Raw genomic sequence first — 14,724 nt, 5'->3', positions numbered from 1 at the left:
AACTAGGTTTAGGGTCACCCTACCTAGAATAAAATTTCATTACTTCTTCAGTAACTAAAATCCAATGGTTGAAGTTCAGTATAAATTTTAGGAAGCGTTGTGATATATTAGGGAAATAAAGGACTTGAACTGATAAACAGGATCCTGGATTCTCAGCCAATTTTGTTATTTATTAATATCCCTAAGCTTCAGTTTCTTCCTAAATTGAAAGAGAAAAAAAATACTTTCCACCTCTTAGCAGTGCAATACGGATTAAATGAGAAAAATGACCATGATTTTTCAGTGTGAGCTGCAAATTACTTATACAAATTTAAGTTATAATAACAAGTTCTACACTTTGAGAATACTTTTTAAATGAAATAAAATTGTAAAAAAACTTCTAAAAATTTCAAGCTATGTTTCAGAATACAATTTTACTAGTCTTCAAGAGATATTTGTATATGTAAAATAAAATCTGCTCTCATTCTTTTAAATTAATACACTTCTATCCAAATATACTGGCTAGTTTACACAGTAGTTGTGATGGAACTGATATGCTAAATATTTTCAAAAGGACTTTTTGATAATCAACATGCTATCTAGAATTATGTTTTTAAATGAGTGTAAAGATATTTTCATAAAAATACTATATAAAAATATTAGAAGTTCTCCATATACTAGTAGATTTGAGAAACATGTGGTTTTCAAAATTGAATTATGTTTTCCAAAATCACAAAGAAATAAAAGCTTTTACATCAACTGATGAAAACTGTAATCAGTTTTCATAATTGTCCATATTTCAAACTACACTGTTAACATACATCACAACAGGCTGCCATTCTAGAAAGTGCCCAGATAAACTTGCCTTTAAGTGACTAACTACCGTTATTTGGCTAGGGACTCACTACCATCCTCTCCCAAACTCTTTAGTTTTCCTCAATATGGGACTGAAATTTGTTTTCAAACTCTTAACAGGATCACTGAAAGGAAACAGGAGAAATACTTATAAAGGCAGGCCTGGATTGATTCCAGAGGCAAGTACTCTCACAGCAATGCGTTGGAATTATGCCAAGGAGGGAAATGTTTTTGCAAATGAACATAGTGCCATGGTTAAGTATAAGGTATTTAATTCCTTTGTCAACATCACTAAGGTTAAAAATTAAGAAAGTTACGTGGTAGACAAAACAGTGCACACATCCTCTTTTAGCTTGAACCATAAGAAGGAATCTTGAGTCCTTGAATCACATGTTTTTAATGAACTCTCACTATTAATGGGAGAAGGCAATGGCACCCCACTCCAGTACTCTTGCCTGGAAAATCCCATGGACAGAGGAGCCTGGTAGGCTGCAGTCCATGAGGTCGCTAAGAGTCGGACACGACTGAGCGACTTCACTTTCACTTTTCACTTTCATGCATTGGAGGAGGAAATGGCAACCCACTCCAGTGTTCTTGCCTGGAGAATCCCAGGGACGGCCGGGCCTGGTGGGCTGTCATCTATGGGGTCGCACAGAGTCGGACACAACTGAAGCGACTTAGCAGCAGCGGTAGCAGCAACAGCACTATTAATACCTAATTTCACCTATTCCAATGCAGAATTAATGCAGAAGACAGTGAACTAATTTTACTTTATTTTTAAGCACCTTGGCACAGTTTGCAGGCGACAATAATTTGATACTCAAATGTGGTTCCAATGCTTGAAACCAAAATAAATGAATGTAAATAATCTTAATAGTACCACATTTAATGAGATGATTTTCGTCATTTCGAAGAAACTGGAGACTTCTCGGAAAATATATCTCTTCACTGCATTTAAAGACTGCTTTTCATACTAAATTCTATACTTAGAAGTACAGAAGTCAAACAATTCCTGGTTGATTTTCTTAGTAAGTAAATGTAGAGATCATTTGAGTTAAATTACACAAAATAAAACAAAAAAAGATTATAATTTGCTTTAAAATTCTTTAAACCTTAAAAGAACAAGATCTTTAATGTTATTTCCCAGTTTCTTTTTAGACAAATTTAATTGTGCACTTTTATATGAATTTTTATGTGTTCCATTTTTAATTGTGCAAACATTTTAAATTCCAATTTCACATCAATCAAAATCTGCATACTACTGAAACCGGCTGCTTTCACAGCTGAAGTGTAACAGTGTGTCATTAAAATGTTCTTATAATAGTTATTGTTGAATCCTCCATCATTTTCAAGTACCTGTTGTTAATCTCAAGTCAATAAGAACATTCCATTTCACTGAATTGATGAATTCACTAAGAATATTTCTATACTTACCAGTGGAATAGCATTCTGCCTATTAGTAGTGATAAATCTCCATCAGTTTTTGATTTCCATACATATGCATCCTGCAGGATGTTCTACTTAATAAAAAATACTACTAGCGAGGGAAAGGAAAAGATGACAGTGGGTAGACAGGTTTGACTCCTTCACGGAATGGCCAGGGAGGCTGCTAAACTGGTCTAGGGGACAGGAATACATCATCTCTGTTTAGCTCAGAGCTCACTTTACAATGTCAGCTATGGCAGGAATGATAATTGAGTGCTGGGTCAGAGGCATTTTATATGCTAGCGACCATTCACATGAAGTATTTAACACTTCAATCAGGACAGAAAAAACATATTTATTCAGTTATTCCATCTAAATAGTGCATTTAGTAGAAATATAACACAAGCCACATATGCAATTTTTACATTTTTAGTAGCCACATTAAAAAAAGTAAAAAGAAATAACTGAAATACTTTTAATGTTATATTGATTTAACCCAATATTCCTAATGTATGAGTTTTTCAAAATCAAAGCAACATAAAAAATTACTGATGTTTGCCACATTTTTTTTTGTACCAAGACTTTGAAATTCAGTGTGTAAGTCATACTTACAGTATATCTTAACTTAGAATTGCCATTTTTTAAAACCTCAGATTCACATGTGGCCACCGGCTACCTTCCTAGACAACACAGATCTAAATATTTGCTAATTTCTTGAAACATTCTATGAGAATGAGAATTTTATAAGAAAGTAATGTGATTTACATATCAAACTAGAACCAAGGCATTTAAGTTCAGCAATGAAACAATAATACTTGCTATGATTCTTCCTGCTTTCTGATGGAAGCCAGAGCAACACTGTCGCTAAAAGTCCAGGCTCTGGAATCAGAACATTCTGAGTTCGAATCTAAGCTAGGACAATTACTTACTAAAGTAACTGCAAGCAATCTTTTACCCTTGACAGCCTCATTTTTTTTTCTGTAAAATAGAGGTGATAATGTTATCTATCTCATTAAATGAACTCTTTTGTGTAAAGCACATGGAAGAGTATCTGCACATGGTAAATTAGCAAAAAACATTTAGTTACAATAATTATTTTTCACTAAAATTCCCTCTAAATTAACTGGGAAGTACGAATATTAAAATTATACAGCTGCCTTAGGGGTACAAAGAATATATAAAAGTTATTTCGGGTAATGTATTATGTTTTCTAGTTTATAAGAGACATAATATAACCTGATTATATTTTCAGGATATTCACAAACAGAAAAAATATCTATTGATTTTGAATATCCCTGGACATAGTTTTAAATGGGAAAAAAACTGGCCAATTATTATGACTACATAAAGCTATGTGAGAGAAAATTCAGTTTTATTACACAAAGGAAAAGGTCACAAATTCATATGCTATTATTATTTCAAAACAGAAAATGTCCAGCTGATATATTCTGATAACTAAAACTTTACTTTGGCCCACTTCCACAAAAATGTAGTCTACCTAAAACTTGACTTATCAGAGGAACACTCCTTTTTTTATTTAGTCCTGGAAAGAAATACAGCTTTGGCAGAAGCAACCTCAGAGATTTAGCAAGTGAAATCTGATGATTTTTGCATAGAAATTTTAGTACTTATAAAAAATAATTCTAAGTGTGTAACTCTATTTGTATGTATCTTGTCTGTTAGAAGAACTCTTGTTAGCAGCCCCCTCAATGCCCTTTTCCTGCTACCCATGAGTCCAGACAATATGGGTTTCAAAACAAGAGGAATCACACATCATTCAATCCTAATTAATGTCACCTCACTCTGCCCAATCTCCTTTCTTAAATCTCATAGCCCAAAGTGCAACTGTTGTCTTCCACGTCAAGCACAGGGTTAGTTAAATCTTAGGAAGGAATACCACTATCATCAATATTTACTGCAATACCTATTGCACACTTAGTGCAGAAATCACTGTAGCGAATCATCAATAAGTTCAATAGTGACTTTGCTTAAAATCCACCAAATCGGATTGCTGGTACAAACTGACTCACCTGTTCAAATAATCATTATTACTTGAAATCTTTGACACTGAAACAGAAAAAAAGTGCAAAGAGAAATTTTAATAGCACATATTACTTACGTTCACAAGTGTCCCCTTTCTGCTGGAAGCCTGCTTTGCAGATACATTTTCCAATGGGCACTAACCATTCTCCTTCTGCGCTGCAGTGCATCCTGGGAGAGTTTTCCGCTTCTTCCTCTGCACTGCTGACACATGTCCCTCGGACCTCGACTAAAGAGGAAAATTCTGAACCAGTCACTGTATCTGGAAAGATAGCTAAGTTCTCAATAATGGACCAGCACTTCTTGTAGTACACTTTGACTGAAACCAAAGCTATGCAAGCCCCTACATCCTGAAAGGCAAGATAGAATCCCTTTTTGGACAAAGGTCCAATCTCTCTCACCTCAGTGTTAAGCTTCATCTTTCTTTCACCAAGGTCACCTTGGGTAAAACTTTCATCTGCAGCAATGGTGTCTATTTTGACATAGAGATTTTCTCTTATATTCCTGCCAGTGTCGTAGTCTGTTTCATAATAGTACAAATTAAAGGTTTCCTTGCAAGTTCCCAGGACTCCAGGAAGACTGTTACAATCCCTCAGGGTGAATTTCAATTCTACAAAAATCCTTTGTGCATTGCCTTTCGAAATCCAGTTAGTCCGCAGCCAGTTGTTTTGGTTGGGCTCCATGACCTGGCAAACCTGGTATGTTCGGATTGGGGTATAGTTCTCGTCCAAACCACTAATTTCTTCCCACTGTAAAATTTAGAAAAGGTCATCAGTCATTCATCAAATAATAAAATTAGGGTTTTGCAAGTGCCTGAGGACTCTTCAGTGTGGCACAAATGCATATCTTTGAAAAAGTGAGGTGAACTCCTACGGTGACAAACAATGTAACCTTTAGAATGAGTCTCTGTTCAGCTTCATCCTGGTGGCAGAACATCATTTAGGTTGCTTATATTGTTTATGCATACAATAAATCTTTCATTTTGCTTAGATCTGTTTGCTGGTGTATTAGTGTTGCTTTTTACATGTTTGCTTATGCCAATGTCTCCACTGAGCTTATGATTTTTATAGACTAAAGCACATAACGAAATGACTTAAATTACCATTTAATGCATATACATACAGCTACATGGCGGAATTTTTGATCACTCCGTTGACATTTTAAGTGTTGATGTTATATTTAAATTAAGAGAGTACCTAAAAACACAGGGAAGAAAATGCCAAGAGTACTCTGAAATGCAAGAGCATTTCACAACATGTTGATATTCATAATGGGGAATCTTTCACAATCTTTGCAAAATGAGATATAAAGGAGTAATGTTTTATAGAGCTATTTATTTACTGCAGTGTTGTATATAATATGGTCCATAATGCCACATAACTATAAATAATTATAAAAGTATGATTCAATGGACAATAAAATGTCCATGGCAAACCAGAACGTTGAATCACATTTAGGTAACAAGCTTTCTGACAGGAAAAATATCTGATGTTTAAAAATACCCATTCATATGCTGATATAATATATACTACAGCAAACTCATTTATTTTCACAAAAAAGGAAAATAATAAGCTCAGCTAAATTTGCAACAATTTAAAGCTTATTAAACCTTGCTAAATATTATTTATATTGCTCATTGGTTAATAAATTCATTTCACCTAAAAGCCTAAGGCAATTGTTGTTTATGTCCTTTCTTACCATTATTAAAAAATTTCCAACTTTGTATTTATGATACCTTAATAGTGAAATTGTCACCTACTTGTATTCATTTCCCTAATAGGAAATGCCAAATATAAAATCCTATTAGTCTTCTAATCCAAAGTCACATAGCATGCAATATTTAAACTACTGCTTCAAGAAAAGCAAATGGGAAAAAATAAGCATGTGGTAATGAGTTTTATTTATAAAACTTGATCAGAAACATTGGTTTCCTTACATATTTTGTAAAATACTAATATCTACTTTTAAAAGTAGCTCTGAGAAAACTAACAAGACAAAGTAGCAATATCCTGAAATTCAGAAATTTCTTGTGATGACATATATTTGCTACAATTTTATTATACACACCATCAAAGGTCCTCAAAAGTAGCAAACAGCCCATTATCATGTTTAGCTTTTTACTCAACACAACTTAAGTGTGTGACTAGTTAATGCAGTGCATAGTTTTCCATTTTAGTTAGCTGCTTATAATCTTCTTGAATGGCTCTTAGCCAAATATAACCAAATTCATCCATTTGGATGAGCAGATTTTAGTCTCTTAATTAGGTTGGAATTATTAAAAGAAGTGAAACTAGTAATAGCATCTACCAAAAAGTGAAAAGCTCCAAGGATAAATGTGCTCTTTTTAACAATTCCCTAGTTAGAAGAAGCCAAGGCAAATTATTAGAAAGGAATACATCTGCAGAACTCTTTTTTCTAGCTCTAAGAACAATTATATTATTTTGTTCAATGCATGAAAAATCAATTTTACTACCAATGAAACTCAGTTAACTTTAATGCTTACTTAAAAATTTATTCCTGAAGGGAAACTTTAGATGGATTGAGACAAAATGAATGCATTTAATGCAACTTTTGGTTTACTATCTTACTAAGAGACTGCAGTGATTTCTACACTGGGAAAGAAGTCTTAGTTTGGCTAGTGTGCTTTTATAGTATGCTTATAAAATTATTTCTAGACACTTATATCAATAATATTTTATTTCCAGTTAGATATTTAACCACATGTAAGCCAACCCATTTTATACATGAAATACACTGTCAATCATCATTGTCTAATATTATCTGCTGATTCATAAGATATGTAGGGTTAAGTTCACTCAAGATATTTTGCACTGATAAAATGTCCATTTCAGTCCAAGATAACACAGAAAGTCATGGTTCATCATGTTAGGGATTGCATGGATGAAATATTAGAAACATATATCAGTTTACTTCTCCTTACGAGATAAAAACCATCCTCTATCTCTATTTGTTTTAACTGATGAAGGGTGGAAAATGGGCCACATCTATCATTGGCAAGAAAGGTGCTCAATTTTTTTGTGAATGCCTTCCTATAATGTATATTATTTTACTCACAGAAACCATTCAACTTTCAAGGTTAAGTATGACATTCATACTTCAAACTCAGCCTACTTTTTATATTTAATCTGTAAAATACTTGTCATTTTTTTCATAGCTCTTTCTGACCAATACAGATAACTGCAATATGATCTTAAGCATCTCAAATATTCATTTTAAAAACCTAATCTACTTTAAACAGATTTGCATTGTTCACATTTTACGTTTTTTAAACTAACTTCCAGCTTATGACATGTTCATTTCATGATGTTCTTAAACTCAAAAATCTCTTTCAGACTTTCATTCTTTGCAAACTTTTTATATCCTCACTTATACTTAGGGCTCTTTGACTCCAAACTTTTCATTGTACCAAAGATTAACTTAAGTAACAATGGGGATTACAATTCCCTTTCTTGGAGCCTTTTTACTTAGTAAGGGATGAAGTATGTACCCTCTTTCACAATTAAAATAATACCCAAAGACATTGACATCAAACTAAATTTAAGTAAATGATGTATCTTTCTGGATACATGACACTTAACAGTAGTTTTTTAGAATCTACTTATATTCTCATAAACTTTTATTGGACAGCTTTCACTCATTTATTATAACAGATTTTTACTCTGATATGTGCTTGCTCTGCCATCACTTCTGATTAATAAGAACAGGTAGCACATAGTACAAATTTTGGAGAATCCAAATCATATTTCATAGCAAATTTTATGTTAAAATGTTGAGCATATTAGACTTTTAGTTATCCTTTCATGTATATTTTGAATAATGCTAAAACGTTTTTCAAAAGAGGAAAACAGATTACCTACTGTTTTTAAAGAACTACACACAACCTACCTGGTGATTATACTAAAGAAGTATAAAGTAACTAAAGAGATATGAGTTCATGAAAGGCATATTCTCTGTAATTAGTTAACATTTATAGCCTGGAAACTGACATATGGTCCCACGCACAGAAGAACTCAAAAGATAATGGTTAAAGAGATTTTTTTTTTTAATCTATTTTTCAGAGTTCTAAGTATACCATCTCTACTCCAAGAATTCAATGTCTCATTATAAACCCAACAAAATATTGAACAAGATATGTGAAATCAAAACAATTTAAATGTGAAGAATCTGAATAACTCCACTGGGGAAGGGAAAGAGGTTTTATTTCTTACTTTAAAAAACAGAGGTTGGTATTTTATGAGGAGAAGCACTTACCCCATTGGGTGGAGAGGAAATCCATTCCAACTCTGTTTGTTGTGCTTTAGAATCCAGCAGTAGTACTGAAAAAGAAAGTTGCATTTCTAAATGTTAGATGAAAAGGGAAAATATGTTTGTAAAAGTTATTAAAGTCAATCTAATTTTTAAAACAATTATCACTTTATGATTTAAAATGTATAAACAGTTATTTATATTAGTGAATGATGAAATATAGACCCACCTGACAAAAATATTCCACTTTCTTAAGGGAAGAAAGACATTGAAAAACCAACTTACATTTTTTAATTGAAATGTTAAAATTAATTAGAAACTTGAAAGTATGAAAGCAAAAGTAAAAAAATGATATGTGATGCATACTGATTCAGTAGTAATTATATATTATAAAGAATTCTGTAAACCACTGAGTGCTCTAAATTTTGTCAAATAAAATAGCATTAACATAATAAAGCATAATTCCATATTACTCCTCAGTCACTGACTTGTACTATTCTTCAAAAACTATTTCCTTGTGCCTTTTGAGAATTGGAGTTTATTTTTTTAACTTTCCACACACAATGTCTTCTCTTAAGCCAAAATGACTATAATTAAAAATCATATTAAGCAGTGTTATTATGAGAAAAGTAAATTGCCTATCACTTACAAGATACATTTCTGGGTTATTCAAACATCTGTTTTTAATATTTCTACTTTTTAAATTTACAAATATTTCAAAGCATTAGCTAATTCTCAAAATGGGATATTCAAACTTTGACTTAACTTTTAAAAACAGTTATATTATGCTTTTACGCTACCATAAAGTATAATGCAATTAATATTTATATAAATGTAATAAATGCTCCGGATGCATTTACAATACAATATAATGCAAGGTAATGCATTCAAATGTCACACATTAATATATACCATGCTTCCAATTTGATATATTTTACTGCTTTTTAGGACAATTAATCTCCTAAAGCATTCACTCTTTGCTCAAACTAGTTTCAGAATTATGAGTTTGTATTCTTCAAAAATATTTCCATGATTCCATAGCATTTTAACAAATGAATCAATCTTTCCAGAAATAATGGTGAATATATTTTCAGGCATGTAAATATGCTTTCCATCAACCTCAACAAAATGTTAGAATTTGAACTTAAATGAAATACATGCTTAAATAAACTTTTCAATAACTATGAATAGAGTAAAACACTGTGGTGTTAAAGGTAATGAAAATTGTTTACTCTAAGAAAAGAGAGAAACAGTTGATAATGTGTTCGACTCCTTCACACTAGTCAAGGTTATTCCCTATAACTGAATATAGATATACAAACACTTTTTTCTCAAAATGTTTTATACTTAAGACTCTCAGGGAGACCATGATAGCACTCACCCTTTCGAATAATAATAATAATTTTAAAAGCCACGCTTTTAAAATACTAAGTTGTACTTCGAACTAGGAACATCAATAAATGTTTGGACTACTGAATTTATAGTAAATGATTTTTAAAGTTTATTTTGTTTTTGTCCTCAAATGCACAAACAATGTGGGTTCTATGTACTTTTCTTTAGAGATGATTTATTTTATTATTATTATTATTTCCGTCTTTCATAGTGACAAGTGAATTTTAAACCCAGGAGACTTTCTTGGGTCATTTTTGAAGGTGAAATAAGCACAGTGATGATTTACTGCTTTTCCGTTACCCCTCGGTACAGCCTGGGGTGAGAGCCAGGGACCCAGGTGGGGCGGTGATGGCAAACAAGTTAAGAGAGAAACACACGAGCAAATAAAAACAAAAGGGAAACCGGCCCCTGAGCGTTTAACTAGCTCTTAAAGATTCAGCCCGTCTCCCTTCCGCTGTCTGCTCTCTGGACCAGCCGGTAACTGCGCGCTTTTGCCTTCCCGCTCGGAGCACCAGCCTCTCTTCCCTCCCGCGGAGGCGTAGCCTGGCGGTCAATCGGGAACGCGGCGTGCGGTCCCGGGTTCCGGGACTCTGAGCCCTCGCCGCGCGGGCTGGGGTGGGGGCTGCGGGGGCTGCGGGTGAGGAGCGAGATGCCGGGCGCGCCGGTGGAGCCGGCACCCGGCCGCGCGGGCAGCAGCGAGAGCCGGGGCGGGGCCGTCGGCGGGGCGGGGCGGGGGCTGCCAGACGGGCGCGCCTGCCGCGCGGAGCATCCATTACGCCTCCGCCAGACCTGGGCACTCCAGGGAACCGGTGGCGCCCTAGCTCCAGAGGGAGCCAGGAGGAGGAGAGAGGCTATCGGGAAGCGTCTCCTCAGAGGGGGCAGCGGCAGCGGCATTAATGGAGAGGAAATATAGCGTCTGCACTTCGCCTCCAAGCGTTAGACTGACTTATATGCGCGCTCCCAGTAGCGGGAACCGACCTCCCCGAGAGAACATGTGCGGAAAAAGTGGAGAAAGGAGGTCTCTCATCTTTCTCTAATCATTCCCATCCGCTCCAGAGAGCTAGGCACCTGCTCCAGGCACTTCCTGGCGCTCGCCCCTGGGTGCCCCGGCGTCGCCTCGGGGCTCGCTCGCTCCCAGAACGGCAGCCCTTGACCGCCGCGACTCGCCGGGTGAGTCGCCACCGAGAAGCGGAGCGCCTTCGCCACCCCCGCCCACCTTTTAAACAGCTCACTTCTGCATGTAAAGAATTCGGCCTCCTAGAATCAGAATCCTCTCCACGTATTTCGCACCCAGAAGAGAAACGCGGGCGAGCAAGCCATTCTGACTGCAGGAACCTCTCCCCCTAGTGATGCAGTTATTTATAGCTCAAACTCCAGCCGGGGTTTGCGCTAGCTCGCACTCGGGGTTTCGCCCCGGCGGTGCAAACTTTTCCTCGGGTCCCGAGATTCCTAAGCAATCAATATAAGTTTGCAGGATTCAATGTCCCTATTCTCTGATGTCACGCGAGTAGAAATGTGGATTTTGGTGTGTATGGCTGTGTGTTTCTAGCAGATGTCTGTTCATCTGCAAGAGCGAAACCGACAGCTGGAAGTTAAGGTTTGCTCTGAATGGGTTCAGCATCAACACAGGTTGCAGATGTGGAAACTGGGGTCAGAAGGTCAGGCTGGATCAAAGAGTAGGTGGTGGCGTTTGGTTGCGGGGGTGGGGAGAGAGGTTTCAGTGACCAAAGAAGGCCCCATGAAGAGAATCGTAAAAAGCAGCACTAAATCAGGAAGTTTTCAGACATAGATGAAGCGAGTACCGATGCCTATCAACTCCCGACCCCAAGACCTATATCTGGTAACAGACCTATATCTGGTAACAGATTTCCTCCATCCTCCACACTTTAGGGACAAGTAATTATTAGTATTCGGCTTTTCAATATCGGGAAATCAGCTTTAGACGTACAGCCTGCACGATAAGGAGGGGAGTGGGTAGACTGTGACACTGCTCAGAAGACGTTTCCATTGACAGGATTTATTTTTCCCCAGCTCCAACTACAGGCACCAAAAGGTATTTTTACCTTCTGTCAATGGTTCAAAGGAGAAGACGAGAGGAAAAAGCCATATACAGGCGTATCTAGCTGCCCCAAAGAATCTTGCTCTCATGAACCAGAACTAGCCCCGGGGTCCATGTCTTTTGCAAGGTTCGATCACTCGTATTCCTTAACTGCAGAACTGTGGGGGCAGAGGTTTGAGGACTTCTGGTCGCCCAGGCGGCATCTTTTTATCAACTGCACAGTCCCAGCCCTCCCTTTATCCCCCTCCCCTTGACCCCCACTCCCACCGCCCGCCCTTGGCCGGGCCGAGCCCGCTGGTCTGCCACTGTCCCCGCGGCCGCCGGGACCTGCGCGGCGCGCGCTGAATGGAGATGTCTCAGGCCGGCGGGGCGCGGGGAGCGCGCCGTCCGCTGCTTCACCTCCGCGGCGTTATTGTTCCGCGCCGGCGTCCGAGCGCCAACCGCAGGCCCGCGCCTGCTCCTCCGACGCAGTGAGCACTTCATTAGTAACCCGAGCGTTCGGAGCTCACACAAGTCACGGCCCCTCAGGGAAGGATCCAGCCGTTCGCCGGCGGGCTGGCCAGGGTTCTAGAGGCTGCACTCCCCGGTCTCCGACCAACTCTGGCCACAGCTTACTCCCAGTGAGACGAACGGCGAGACGAGGAAGAGCAGAGGGCTAGAGGAAGAGATCTGACCTGCCCCGGGTCCGGGAGAACGAGCTCGTCGGCGGTTCCCACACCCCCGAGCTCCCGCCCCCCCCAACCCCCCCACCTCCGCCTTCCTTTGATGCTCACGCCCTCTGGACAGTCTGCGCCAGAAATCCCACTCTCGTCGGGCTAACGGCCCTGGGCGCGGGGCTGCAGGCGGCTCAGAGAGCCCGGCTAGCCACCGGCCAGCCTGGAGCGGCCGGAGCGGTGAGGGGGCGGGGAGCCGGCGGGGGAGGGTCGCCGGGCACCAGAGGCGCGGCCGGCAGCCCCGCGGACCAGCCGGCTCTTGCAGGTAGACAGCTAAATAAATAAGTCAGAACAAACTTTGCTTTCCCATCACCTTACCTTCCTTTGCAGCCTGCGCTTCTCCGGTGTGTGCAAAGTGGAGCAGCCAGATGTAGCATAAAATAATCCATGAAGGGTGCCGAGTTTGAAAAACCATGGTGCATGAGCAGGTTTTATCTTAGGTTTCAGTTGAGCCGTAGCTTTTTAAATGCTGTTTGCTCCGAAGTATATGGGCTTTTTATTTTTTATTGCGCTCCACGCATTGATTCCCCTTCTCGATCTCCGGCTGGCTGCTCCACGTTTAGCTTTAAAAAAAATTTTCCCCCCTCCTTTCGTTCACACTGTGTTTGCTGCCTGCAAGTCTCCGACTGCAGACCGGCCGCTTGCTCCACACTCCAATAATATCAATTAGGGGGGAGGGGGCGGGGCTCCGAGCCGAGAGCCTCCGCCACTCGGGTTGAGTGGCAGGCGTAGCCGGCCTCCCAGGCGGCGATTCCCAGGGCTTAGGGGCGGGTCCCAGCGAAACGGCCGCCCCAACCTTGGGGGTTGGGTTAGGGGCGCGGGCCAATCGGCGGCAAGCGGAGTCAGGTTGCGGATCCAGGATTCCCTCCAGGTTCTGAGCTCTCGGCTGGCTCTGGATGCTCCGAGGAGGACGTGGATGGCAGCCGAGGTGCGTGCTGCTGTGGGCGCTTGGCTTTTAGCAATCGCAGCTTTCGCGGAGCAAAATCAATCTTAAAATAACCCTCCTAATTTACAGTCGTGTTTATAGTAGTGCTCCTCGCGCTCATTTAGAAACCAGAGCGATGCAAGCTCTCTCAGCTACCAAGCACGGAGCCGGGACAGTGAAATGAGCTGTGCCTTTAAGTAAAGTGCCTTTCACTTTTTTGTTGTTGTTACTCACAACCTCCGCGGGTCGGGTAACTTTGTTCTTTTTCTTTCTTGAAGGCTTACTACAAGACTCCAAAGACAGTTTTAGACACCACCCAGCACAATCTCTGATAGAATAAAAGTAATCAAATGTATTATATTCAAACAATGTTTCCAAGAGTTTGCAACAAGCTCTGGCAAGAGAGCCAGAGGAAAAGGGAGTGGAGAAAGGAAGTCTTTTGTTTTATGTGCCCCCCTCACCCCCGCCCTATCGTTTACCGATAGGTGGTAGGACTAAATAGAACACTGCAAGAGAAACTTCTGAAAGTTCCGAAACGTTTTTCTTACATGCGTATCATTTTCCGAGATTTTCCTGGAATTCCCCCCACTTTGATCGTTTTCCACTTCGCTGCATAAATTACATTTAATTTTAAAGAATGTTACCATGCATTCAATTAATTTAAATTAAGATCAAGACCTCTTTCGCACATATTGAGTACTTTTCAATAATTAGTCAATAATTACCTTTCAAAGGCAAACTAAGAATAAAAAATGTCACCAACAACGCCGGTTGATTTCGTCTAACTAAAATATTGAGGACGACTACCTAGAGGAATCCCATTCCCGTTAGGTAGTTTCAGACACTTTGCAATTCAAAAGATGGGTAATACAATAAGATGAAGAACTTAAAAACCTTAATTGCCAAATCATCAAATCCGAAGGTCAAGCCTAGTAACTTGATCACATGTCTAAGAGGAGCTTCATTTTCTTCCTGTCCTATATATATATTTCCTCCCTTTAAAAAAAAAAAAAAAAATTCTGTCATTCATGATTTGCCTCTATTTAAGAGAGGCAAAAAGTTTGACCTCG

At 39.0% G+C, this 14,724-nt stretch overlaps 1 protein-coding gene across 6 annotated transcripts in view; it reads right to left on the bottom strand.

Moving 5' to 3' along the window:
- Positions 1-13,364, bottom strand: part of EPHA7 (EPH receptor A7) — a 210,693-nt gene extending 197,329 nt beyond the window's left edge. For 5 of the 6 annotated variants that reach the window (XM_024996777.2, XM_024996778.2, XM_024996780.2 and 2 more), the window contains exons 1-3: positions 13,048-13,364; positions 8,572-8,636; positions 4,379-5,048 (exon numbers count right to left, since the gene is read on the bottom strand). In XM_024996777.2, coding sequence (XP_024852545.1) covers positions 4,379-5,048; positions 8,572-8,636; positions 13,048-13,144 — 832 coding nt within the window. In that variant the 5' untranslated portion in view covers positions 13,145-13,364. The remainder of the gene's footprint in view (positions 1-4,378; positions 5,049-8,571; positions 8,637-13,047) is intronic. The other variant, NM_001192726.2, reaches the window with a different exon arrangement.
- Between the last annotated feature and the right edge of the window lie 1,360 nt (positions 13,365-14,724).

The sequence above is a fragment of the Bos taurus genome, chromosome 9, assembly GCF_002263795.3.
Source record: "Bos taurus isolate L1 Dominette 01449 registration number 42190680 breed Hereford chromosome 9, ARS-UCD2.0, whole genome shotgun sequence".
NCBI classification, from domain to species: Eukaryota; Metazoa; Chordata; class Mammalia; order Artiodactyla; family Bovidae; genus Bos; species Bos taurus.
The sequence above is the reverse complement of the archived record's forward strand: the minus strand, read 5'-3'. Positions and strand labels throughout refer to the sequence as shown.